At 47.2% G+C, this 12,044-nt stretch overlaps 1 protein-coding gene across 2 annotated transcripts in view; it reads left to right on the forward strand.

Moving 5' to 3' along the window:
• The window catches only part of ACLY (ATP citrate lyase), a 39,265-nt gene extending 27,527 nt beyond the window's left edge, over window positions 1–11,738 (forward strand). For both annotated transcript variants that reach the window (XM_054593869.1, XM_054593870.1), the window contains 9 exons: window positions 2,743–2,870; window positions 3,471–3,564; window positions 5,647–5,801; window positions 6,928–7,078; window positions 7,278–7,421; window positions 9,461–9,574; window positions 9,930–10,012; window positions 10,277–10,353; window positions 10,773–11,738. In XM_054593869.1, coding sequence (XP_054449844.1) covers window positions 2,743–2,870; window positions 3,471–3,564; window positions 5,647–5,801; window positions 6,928–7,078; window positions 7,278–7,421; window positions 9,461–9,574; window positions 9,930–10,012; window positions 10,277–10,353; window positions 10,773–10,867 — 1,041 coding nt within the window. In that variant the 3' untranslated portion in view covers window positions 10,868–11,738. The remainder of the gene's footprint in view (window positions 1–2,742; window positions 2,871–3,470; window positions 3,565–5,646; window positions 5,802–6,927; window positions 7,079–7,277; window positions 7,422–9,460; window positions 9,575–9,929; window positions 10,013–10,276; window positions 10,354–10,772) is intronic.
• The last annotated feature ends 306 nt before the right edge of the window (window positions 11,739–12,044 follow it).

A 12,044-nucleotide genomic window follows, 5' to 3' on the forward strand; every position in this document is an offset into this window, starting at 1 on the left:
GAGCAGGAGGGAGGCCGGAGGGGAGAGGACACGCTCCTGGTGCCGGGCTGGGAAGGGCCATGGCGAGAAGGTCTGCGTGGGGAGCGATCCCAGATGGGAAGGTCAGTTCGGCACGTGACGTGATGTGATGTAGGGGAACGTGCCTGGTGGCATATGGTAAGGCCTTAACAGAGCAGACTCTGAGTGTGAGGCCTTGCCCTCGTGTTGTGTGTGAGAGACGATAAAACCTGGCCCTCAAGGCCTTTTGCGGCAGCAGTCGCCCCGGTGCTTAAACCCTCGGTGGTTTCTCCCGGTCAGCCTGCGTCACACCATTTTTCTCTAGAATGCTTGCCTTTCCTCTCCAGACTGCTGCCCGCCTCCGAGTGGCAGTATCTGTCCAGTTGTAAAATGCTCTTGTCCTTTGAACCAGCAGTTCCATTTCTACAAATTTCCCTACAGTTATGCATGCAAAAGATACTTCAAAGTACGTGTATAAAGATTCGCTGCAGTGTTGTAACTGCAGCAACCGTTACACGCTGGGCAGGAGGATACTGGGTACTGGGTGTAGGCACGTAAGAGAGAGCTGGGCAGGCCAGAAAAGAATGGGGTAGGTTTCATTCAATATGTTGATACAGAAAAATTAAGGTTTGTTAAATCTAATAAAGGGTATAGTGCAGTAAATCTTTATAATACCCATTTTGTGTAAGTATCAACCCTGTGTGTGTGTATTTTTTTCAGTTAGATAAAATGGGAGTGGGCGGACATCGGGATCCTGCTTATCTGTGGGGGTGAGCTCTGTTGTCACAGGCTTTAGAATCAGGTCTTGATGGGTCTGTGTGGCATGGGCAAGCCATGTGGCCTTTCTGTGCCAAAGTTTGCTGAGTTGCAAGGCAGGAATGGTCTATTAAATAAGTACTTGTAAAGGTCTAGTACATACAGGCCTTAGCCGCTCTTGCTTTCAGTTCTTCATTTATTTCAGGAAGCTGTTTCTGACTTTCTTCTTGACCACTTTCTCCACCACCCCAGCAGCCAAAAATAATTCCTCCCTCCTCCTCCTCCTCCTCCTCCTCCTCCTGCATTGTTTCTCCTAACCCCTTGCATTACCGCCCTCCACCTCCCCGCCCTCTCTGCTGAGGACACCCGCAAGGCGCAAGGCCTTTCGTCTTCTGTTCCCGGCTGGGCCGTCATCATCACCCCACGGGTTGGCGGGCAGGTCCTCGAGGGGTGTTTTGGTTGTGGTTTTTAATGAATTTTTAAAGCTTACAAAACCTTAAGTATAACAAATATAAAATAGTACAGCGACAGCCTACCTTATGTTTGAATTCACATGACCTTGCAGAACTTTCCAGCCTATAGAGATTAGATAAACCTCTACCCACTGGCACACTGAGACAGCTCCTTGGGAAAAAACAAAGTAAAAACTGGGGAATGGGAGTAGACATCGGGGTTCCTGGGTAGGTGGCATTTTTCAGAAATACACTCCACAAAACACTGGTCTTGCGCGGTGGTCCTCCTCAAAACCAAATACCCAGGGAAGCAAAAGAGCTTTTATAAATTATGAACATGCACTATAACCTTTCTCCCTTTTAACATCTTTGTTTTAGGTTTTAAGAAATCTCTGAGTTAAACTTGTTTAACGTCCTTGAGCCCAGCATTTTCGAAGTTTGTTTGAATACAAAATCTCTTCCTCCCACCCCATTCGCCCCTGCAGATTAAGCCCTACGACGAACGTACGGGGACCTGTGGTTTGCGGCGTGCGTTGCTAACCAGGGCAGCAGTTCCTAACCTTCTCAACACTCCCGGCACCTTTTTCTTCTATTTAGTGGTTAAGAGCACAGAGCCCAATTGCCTGGGTTCAGATGCTACCACACATTATCTGTGTGACCTTGGGCAAGTTGCTTTACTCCCATTTCCTTTTTTGTATAAAGAACGTTATAGCACCTGAACGATTAAATGAGTAAAACTCTTAGAAAGGTGCCTGGATATAGCAGACGTTACTTAAACGAGTCAGGTGCGACTGTGATTACCCACCACCCCCCTTCCTGAGCCAGGGTTTCCATACCAGAGATTTCACTGGGTTACTTTGTTTCCCCATTGCTTCATCAAAAACATTGGTGTTTCTTCATTCTCACTCACTTCTGGCTGTCAGTCAACTCCCACGTTCCAGTGGATTTATGTTTTACCTCAGCTCATGCTCAGGTGGAAGGTAGCAGTTGCCCATTGGCTCCAGGTCACTGTTGCTGTGTGGGTGCAAAGTCTGACTTTCAGAGAAGCTGGGAGTTAATATTTTTACATGAAGTCTTTTTATTTTCTTCTTCTTTTTTTAATTGGTACCTGTTTTACAGAAAGTGTGTGTAGGGCGGACAGAATCATGTCTGTGAGCTCACTTCAGCCTCAGGTTGCCAGTTTGTCACTTCACCTCTCACCTGTTACTCAGAACGAACCCCTCTCCTCCATCCCCCGAGCACTGCCCCGGAGGAGCCAAATGAAGGGCATGGGCGGCCAGGCTTTGTATCCCAGCCCCGGGATACAGCTCTGTGGCCTTGAATGAGCTCCCGAATGTCTCAGTGCCTCAGTTTCCTCATCAAAAAAGGAGTTGTCCATTATACCTGTTTAGCAGGTCTTCTTGGGAATGAATGAAGTGATTTATGAGGAGTGTTGAGCAGGGATTGGCCTGTAATGAGTGCTACCGTTTCCCAGGAGCCTTTGTTCTGTTTCACGGTATTAACAAGCCCAGTCACGCTGCTCTCCTTTGCCTTCCAGGTGCAGTTTGGCCACGCTGGAGCTTGTGCCAACCAGGCTTCTGAAACAGCAGTCGCCAAGAACCAGGCTTTGAAGGAGGCAGGAGTATTTGTGCCTCGGAGTTTCGATGAACTTGGAGAGATCATTCAGTGAGTGGAACTTGGCTAGGATGCTGGCTACTCCCTCCCTTTCCAAATCTCTCCTGAGGTCAGCAGCCGCTGTAACATGGAAGTATCTGATGTTCCTATCCACGTCAGCAGCAGCTGCATGGATAGTCCAAAATCCTTTCCTCTTGGCTTTTGTTTCACTTTGTTTGCAGAAGCAGCAGTCTCCCACCATTTAGGCCAGTATTAAACACGACATGTTCAGTTTCTTAACCTTTCTACTTGGTTGGCCATAAATGAGAGATGAGCATATAGAAGCATTTAGAAAGTGTCACCTCTGACTGACGGACAGAGTTATTGAATATCCTGTCGTTTCTTCCCATTCCTCCTCTCTGTCCTTGCTTGCCCTCCACACTCAACTTTCTATAAAGGCCTGTTCAGGAGAGCCTTGGCCAGAACCTGTTTTCATTTAGTTCTTGGGACTCTTCACTGGTAAACGTCAGTCTCTGACAGGATGGGAGCACAGAGAGGGGAAACCAGAGTGTTGGGGGTGGTTGGAGGAATATTTCTGGGATGGCTTAAAAGAGCTGAGAAGAAGAAAATCCACATGGCTGTCTTTTCTCCTGCCCTGCCCCCACCTCCCAGGTCTGTGTACGAGGATCTCGTGGCCAAAGGGGCCATTGTACCAGCTCAGGAGGTGCCTCCCCCAACGGTGCCAATGGACTACTCCTGGGCCAGGGTAGGTGCCATATATGTCCCTTATGGTGTGGGCAAGGGAGATGTGGGTTGCTTTTCCTTGAACCTTGGAAACCAGGCCTGCCCCAGTAGTTAGAGCGACCGTGCGATCACTGGTCTGGGCTCCAAACCACGCGCCTGGGGAGGCTTCTCCGAGGGCTAAAGAGACACTGGGCCGCTGACTCTTGCGTTCCACCCCCTCCTGTGCTGGAGCTTGTGTGCAGGGTCCAAGAGGGCAGAGGCAGCGGGTGTTTCCCCAAGTCAGGGTGGGTGGCCTGACTTGAAGTGGGGGCCCAGGCAGACAGTGTCCCCGAGTTATTTGTGCTTCCTAAGAGAGTTCAGGGCGAAGCAGAGTGTCCACTCTGCCTTCTGTGTAAGGGGCATGGATAAAGAGCTCATTTTCTCGGTAGGTAAGAACTCTTAGAAATCAATTTTTTAAAGACCCAATTAGAAAAATGGGTAGGAGAGGGCCTTTCAACAGGAAAAAAATGTTCAACTGCATTCATTATAAAAAGAGCCAAAGTAAAAGCTGTGATGCCAGTTTTTCCATGTCAGGCCAGCAAAGGTACGGAAACCCTCTCTGGCAGGATGCTCTGTCTGCGCAGCTGCGGGGACCCTGGGGCAGCCTCGGCATGGGTGGGCACGGAGAGCGACCCTGCCCTCCGGAAAGGCAGGGGGTCATAGGAGTCACTTCTGAAAGAGCTTGTACCTTGTGGCCCAGTGATTCCATGTCTAGAAAACTGCTTCAGAAAATGCTAACAGATGCAAATGAAGCATATTCAAGAATATTTTTGTAGTTGACAGTTATCAGTAAAGGAATGGGATATACTATACAGCAGGTAAGGGAACGAACTAGATCTGTGTGTGTGCTGACGTTTATAGGGCTCAAGCTCATTGAGTAAATACATTACAGGACAGTGTATTTATTGCATGTACATGAAACAGTGTGGCGTATTCTCCATGTGTTTATGTATGCATGTAAATAAAAGTGGAGAAAGGCCCAGAAAGATGTCCCCTAAACTAACAAACAGTAAGGCAGAAAACTGAAAAAGGGGTGAAGGTCAAAGGCAACATAACTTTATTTGTTCTGTTTTAAATTTTTAAAAAGGAGAATGTATTCATGTAATTAATAGGTAGTTAAAAGCGTTTTTTAATTAAAGTTCATAGGGGTAATTGAAGAAATGGGCTTGGACAACATGGGCTGCTGAAACCCCCAGGTGCCCCAGCTCAGGAAATGGGGAATCCAGGAGCTCAGTTCCCTCCCTGGGGTGAAAAACGTCATGAGGGGATCCCCCGTATCCACGGCCATGTGCCTCATTCCATTTTGGTGGGGAGTTGGCAGCTGTATGTGGAGTGTTTAAAATTTTTCCTTTGGAATCATTCTTCCATTTCTTTTTATTTTTTAAGATTTTATTTATTACTTTTAGAGAGGGGGGAAGGAAGGGAGAAAGAGAGGGAGAGAAACATAGACTGGTTGCCTCTCTTATTCCCCCAACTGGGGACCTGACCTGCAACCCAGGCATGTGCCCTGACTGGGAATCAAACCGGCGACCCTTTGCTTTGCAGGCTGGCACTCAATCCACTGAGCCACACCAGCCAGGGCTCATTTTTTCACTTCTTAGCCAGGTGACCTTGGGCTGGTTACTGAGCCACTCTAAGACTCATTTCCTTTGCTGTAACATGAGGAATGATTGTCCTTTGTGAAGTAAGTGAACCTATGGATATAAACGGCTTAGCGCACTGCCCAGCTCAGTGAAGAACAGAACGGCCCTGAGCCAGCGGGTGCCATGGGCGTGGCGCTCCTGTTTCCTATGCTGGAAACAATGCAGTAAAGGACTTTTGCACTTCTTTCTCGGAGGAGTTTGTACACTTTCATGCTTACACTCTTTCTCAGGAGAAAGTGTATAAGTGGAACTCTGAACCTGGGCCTGAACCCGACACAATGAAAGCCATTGTCAAATATGTGGCCACCAGAATTTTAAGACATTCCTGGGACGCTGGTTCCAGGGGCACAGACGGTGGGGCGGTTCAGGGAAAATCTCTGGTCACCATAGCACTATGTGCCTCTGCCCCCATCCCTGCTCAGGAGCTGGGCTTGATCCGCAAACCTGCCTCGTTCATGACCAGCATCTGCGATGAGCGAGGGCAGGAGCTCATCTACGCAGGCATGCCCATCACCGAGGTCTTCAAGGAAGAGATGGGCATCGGCGGCGTCCTCGGCCTCCTTTGGTTCCAGAGAAGGTGAGGCGTGGAAGGCACAAGGTGGTAGGGCCCCGCAACTCGGAGTCGATGGCTTCCCCTGATGGGAGTGGGGGTGGGCAGCCTTGGAGACTGCGTCCAGGGTCAGCCAGTCTTTCTGGCCACAGATCAATTGTAAGGCTGGAGGACATAAGTTAAGGCTGCTCTGCCTTCTAAGGACAGAAGGTCCTGTCTAAATTAAAAGAAGAAGAAAGTATGACTTAATGAGGAATCTTGGACCAGCCTCTTTGCCCTGGGAACTCATAAAGACATGGGATGGAGTGAATGCAGGCCTCTCGAGAGGAAGGTGAGGGTCAGTGGGAGAGATCCGGACAGATCTGGTAGCTTAAAGAGTGCAGGGCTGGTAGAATTGCTGAGCAGCCATAAAGTGCCTTGTATCATTAGCCTAAATGTGAGAGAAAATTGGTTTTCTCTGCAACTCCCACGCTTAGCCCTCCCCTGGGACTGACAGCTGGGCAAGGAGGCCAGTGAGAACATGGCTGACAGAGCCCTGGCTTGGGATTGGCTTGGGCCAAAGGCCAGGTCGAAGCCTTGGCTTGTGTCATGCCCTTACCTGCAGAGAGGGGGGTCTTAGTCCTGCTTTGGGCCCTTCCTGGGAAATGGTCACGAGCTGTACCCCCTGAGCAGGTTCACTCTGCTCTTGCACCCCCATGTCTCCAGACCGCATTCTTCATCATTAATTGGTAGGACAAACACTGGAGGAGGCGCAGGGCCTCCCACGCTGTGAAAAGGACAGGGGCCTCACCTTCTCTCTGTCTGGGCCATAGAGGGAAGCCACGCATACAGGTCAAATCCGGTCACAGCAACTGGTGCTGAAAAACTGCTGGCTAAAAAAGAAGTTTCAGACCCTGGTCGCTCCCTCTGCTTAAAAGCAGTATTTGTTACCAGCAAAATCCAGAGCTGCTCAAGAATCTGGAGGCTTGGCCCCCGAGTTGCATGACAGCGTGAGACCTGGATTGGCAGGGTGCTGCTCCCCTTCTTGAACTTGAGTGACTTGTTGAGCGAGTGGGAGAAAGTAGGAGCATGGCCTTGCCAGTGTGTCTCCTGTTCAGTAGCTCACCATTGTTTCTGCCCATCTTTCCCTGTCCCTTTACTGGCTCTCCTGTAGGTTGCCCAAGTACTCCTGCCAGTTCATTGAGATGTGCCTGATGGTGACGGCTGATCACGGGCCAGCCGTGTCCGGAGCTCACAACACCATCATCTGTGCACGGGCTGGGAAGGACCTGGTCTCCAGCCTCACCTCGGGGCTGCTCACCATTGTACGTACTGTAATCCTGGGAGGTGCACAGCAGGGGCTCTGGGCTTTGGCACCATGCTGTTGGGCTACAGCAGGGTCCTCGAAGGGGCCCTGGAGGAGGAGGAGAGCCTGTGCTGGGGCTGTTCAGGGCGAAGTGGACTGGTCTGCAAAGCCGAAGAAGGCTCATAGCTCAGGGCAACGTGGGCTTGCTTCTCCTACAGGGGGATCGGTTTGGGGGTGCCCTGGATGCAGCGGCCAAGATGTTCAGCAAAGCCTTTGACAGTGGCATTATTCCCATGGAGTTTGTGAACAAGATGAAGAAGGAAGGAAAACTGATCATGGGGATCGGTCACCGAGTGAAGTCGGTAAGTTGTTCTCCTTAAGGAACAGGAGCTACGGGGTTAAGGGAGACGAGAGAGCATCAGCTTAGTTGAGAACACCCAGGCCCTCAACTTAAACATAAAAAGTTTTGGAGGGGTTGACAGATGCCAACGTTATAATACAGATTGCCTTTAAACAGTTTTTGTTGTGTTCAGTTGTGTGAAAAGGCAAGCTGAAAACGCACCCTCTGAACCTTACAGGAGACAGGACTAAAGTCAGGGTTAGGTAGACATGTCCCTCACCGGAGGCCAGCTGCATTCTGCAGTCACACACAACTCCAAAAATCTCAGTGGCTTCCAAGAGCAAAGGTTTGTTTCTTACTCACCCACCCACTATGGGTGGCCTGCGGCTCTGTTTTTGCTCTTCTGCACCGGAGAAGCAGCCTCTATCTTGGAAAACAGTCATGGCAGAACCATGTGGAAGCTCTTAAAGCCTCTGCTTGGTAGTTGTACAGCTCACTTTCACTAGAATTTCATTGGCCAAAGAAAGTCTTGTGTTTATTTAAGTCTGAGGTGACTGGGGTAGGAAGAGCAGTAGTACCAGGGCAGGCTTGATGGGTAGAGGTTAGGGAGTGGCTATTTTAAATGGTTAATAGACCCTCCCGCAGGGCGGGCAGTCGTCTCTGTGTCCTGGTAGTGAGTTGTATTTAGAAATCAAAGGGAAAGAGAAGAGGTAGTGACAGCTGCTCAGGGCCTTACAGGGACAGCTCCTTATAGGACCCTTTGCCTTGGGGTCCTTGGCTCTGTATCTGTAGAACCCTCATTCAGTCGGTCACTGCTGGTCTAGACAGAATGTATGACTCACACTCATACTGTGGCTCCTTTACTCAGTCAGCTGTGCAGCCCTTTTCTTCTAATGTTCATTGATTTTTATTCCCTCCCAACTCTAAAAGCAATGCATGCTCATTACAGAGGACTTAGAAAATATAGAGAATTATAAAGAAGAAAACAAGAGGGTCATGCATGTGATCTATAAGAACACCCCCTTCCAGGCATCCAAATGCTTGGCCAGCTCCGGGTAGACCTCCAGAGAGGGCTCGCTCAGCAAGGACTGCACTAGAACCAGGGGAGGTGGTTAGCTCAGAGGGACATTCCATCCAGGCTTTGCCAAACTTTGCCCGGCCACCCCCAGCTCCCAAGCAGAGAACACCCCTCCAGTCCGCACGGTGCAAGGCCTCTTTCTGAGAGAATGTCACGCCTACACTGCCACACCCAGTGTTTTAGGCTCCTTCCCTTCTGGAGTCCGTACTGACCTAGTGTGTCTCTGCCGAGGGAGGAGGTCACAATGGCACTGGGTTTTGGCCTGTGCCCAGTCCGTCTTCACTCCCTCACTGAAAGATCAGTATTTAGTGGGGGTCCCTTAACAGGTGGTTCCTCTCTATTCACTACAGGTCCAGAATTTTTCCTAAAATTTCAGGGAGCTTGCTTAGTGTGGAACTTTGTTACAGCTTGGCCAAGGCCGCTGAGCTGGTAGATAACATGGCCAGTGGCTAGAACCTAAGACTTCTGGTTAGAGACCCCCCTGCTGCTTAACACAGTAGGACCCATGGCTAACTCATCAAGTCTGTCAGTTCCTTTTCTGTATCTTAAAAGAGAGAACCTAGCCCTGGCTGGCTGGCGAAGTTGGTTGGAATGTTGTTCTGTACACCCAAAAGTTGCAGATTTGATCCCTGGTTGGGGTGTAATGGGAGGCAGTCAACTGATATTTCTCTCTCTCTCCCCACCTCCATTCTCAAATCAGTAAACATATACTCTGGTGACAATTTTTTTTTTAAGTTAAAAAAAAAAGAGAGAGAGAACCTAAAAGGCTGTTTTGGGGCCCAAATGAAATATGAGAGGACTTTAAAAACCTTAAGCCCCCAGTGTCTTATCTCTTGTTACCTGGAATCAAACATGTGGACCTACTCCCTGGAACACACCTGGATGTGAAATGTACAGTTGTGTCCACCTGTGGTGTGAGCACGGCCTGCTTCTTAACAGCAGTGTTAGAGTGGGTTCCTCTGTAACTTTGAGTCACTTTCTAGATAAACAACCCAGACATGCGAGTACAGATCCTCAAAGATTACGTCAAACAGCACTTCCCTGCCACCCCCCTGCTCGACTACGCGCTGGAAGTGGAAAAGATTACAACCTCGAAGGTAAAAATGTCCCTGATTCCTGAATCACAGTTTTGGGTGAATTTCTTAGGAAAAGTGAGAGAGCCAAGTTACCTGTTGATTGTGTAGCTGAAATTAAGCCTGGTTTTCTGGCAATTTTATTTCTGTTGCATAACTAAGTTCAGCAGATATATACTAAGTGTCAATTGGGTGTCCAGTCCTTTGCTAGACATTGAAGATGGAACTCAGTAAGACAGTCTCTTCTAACCAACTGGGATGTTTTGGTGGGAGATTTTTAAATGGTGATCAGAATGTGTAGTATAATAATAACAGTGATAAATTACAAGGAAAAAATGAGAAATAATGATACATGCTTTGAATATTTTTGCCTTCGCAGAAACCAAATCTTATCCTGAATGTAGATGGTTTCATCGGAGTTGCCTTTGTAGACATGCTTAGAAACTGTGGGTCCTTTACTCGGTGAGCTTTGCGGCCCTCTCCTCCTTCATAATGTTTATTGATTTTTGTTGTTCCCTCCCAACTCTAAAAGCAATGCATTATAGAGTATTTAGAAAATATGGACAGATATAAAAAAAAGCAAAAATCGCCTCTGCTCCTGTCACCCAGAACACCCCATCGTTCCACTTTGAAAGCAAAGAGAGCTAGTTCAGTCACTGTGTGTGCAGGAAAGGGCACCGGGCCATGTGAGCCATTTTAACATGACATGTTGATTGTGTGTTGCAGGGAGGAAGCTGATGAATATATTGACATTGGAGCCCTCAATGGCATCTTTGTACTGGGAAGGAGTATGGGCTTCATTGGTGAGTTAGTTGTTGCTACTGTTTTCAGAGTTTTTTAGTTTTAGGTGTTTTTGTTTTTTGTTTTAACCCCATGGTCCAGCTGCACTACTTAACCCTTGTGGTTTCTTCAAAACAGATGTCACATTGACTTAATCATTGTTCCTAATCCTTTCTTTCTTTCACTTCCCCCTTATCTTTGTTCCTTTGTCCTTGGAAATGACTTTGATTGCAAACCCAACAAAATATAATTAATTCCAACAATTTCCTTTTTTACCAAGCCTGGCATCTACCTATGGAATGGCTCTGGATTTACTTTGTAGCTGCCCATTTCTTTGTATCTGCCTTTGCATAAAGAAAGATTTCCCTCCCTTATCCTTTCTCCTTTATCAAATTCATGAACTCTTAATTAAAAAAAAAAAAATGCATTTGCTCCATTTTAGGACACTATCTTGATCAGAAGAGGCTGAAGCAGGGACTATATCGTCACCCATGGGATGATATTTCATATGTTCTTCCGGAACACATGAGCATGTAACTGAGCCAGGAACCCTGTTGCAGTAAAGTGAAGACAACTCCTCCCTTGGGAAATGGCGTGCAGACAGCTGGCACTGGAGCTTGCTATAGGAGGGGTCTGGGATATAAACAGCCTCTGGTGTGCAGGCACTGAAGACCAACACCCACAGGCTAACACGGTTCAGTCCACACTCAAAGAAGCTATTTTTTTTTTTATAAGCATAGAAATAAAAAACCAAGCCAATACTTGTGACATTTGCTCTGCTACTTGCTGTATTTATTACATCAAAGCATCTAAGCACTGTCAGGATTGTGTTTTTCCTCATTGTAGAGCTTTCTGATGTTGCTTTCTTTTTTCCATTAGTTAAAAACTTTTTTCCCTTGGAGGAAAGGAATGAAACTTTACGACCTCAAGATACTATACATTTAAAGCACCCCTACTGTCTCGTTTTTCCATGTCCCTTTCTTCCTGCTCATGTAACTTAAAGAGCATTGTATTAATCTGATCTTTTTAGGATCTTTTTGTATGTTCTATATTAAGGGTTTGTTTGGTATCTCACTGAAATGTTCCATATTGCAGACCAAAGTCTGCTTATGTCAGGGGCTTGAGACCATTGAATCCTTACCCATTGTCACAAAATATGTGGAGTAGTAATTTAAAATGTAAAGTTGTAACATACATGTTTAAAATAGAAACACAAAGCAAAAAGCTGTGAAGTGTCTTTTGAGTCTTATGTTCTCTGTATTTATGCAGCTGACTTGTCTGTCTGTTCCTGAAGTTGTGGGTCCAAGGACTCCTCTCTAGCCAGTTCGCATATGTAATCCACAAAGATTCTGGGCAGCTGCCACCTCAGTCTCTTCTCTGTATTGTCATAGTTTGGTTTGAATAAACTATATAGTAACAATGACTGTCTACTGTCTCATGTCATACATACCCTTTCATCTCTATTCCCCTGAACTGTACTTTCTAGTAATTTTACTACATGTAGTTTTAAAAATGTTAATCTTTTTTTTTTTTAAGGAATTAAAACACTATTTCCAAAAACATAAAGCACCCGCACCTAAATCTGTACCTCTCAGTGAATGGGAACCAAAGCTCTACCCACCCAGATACTCAAGCCAGCAACTCAGGAGTCATCCTGTACTTCTATCTGGTTGACAAGTCCTTTTGATCTATCCTGTTTAAAAATAATTTAAGT

This window comes from Pteronotus mesoamericanus, unplaced genomic scaffold (genome assembly GCF_021234165.1).
Source record: "Pteronotus mesoamericanus isolate MK-2021 breed Mesoamerican mustached bat unplaced genomic scaffold, CSHL_Meso_final scaffold_476, whole genome shotgun sequence".
Classification (NCBI taxonomy): Eukaryota; Metazoa; Chordata; class Mammalia; order Chiroptera; family Mormoopidae; genus Pteronotus; species Pteronotus mesoamericanus.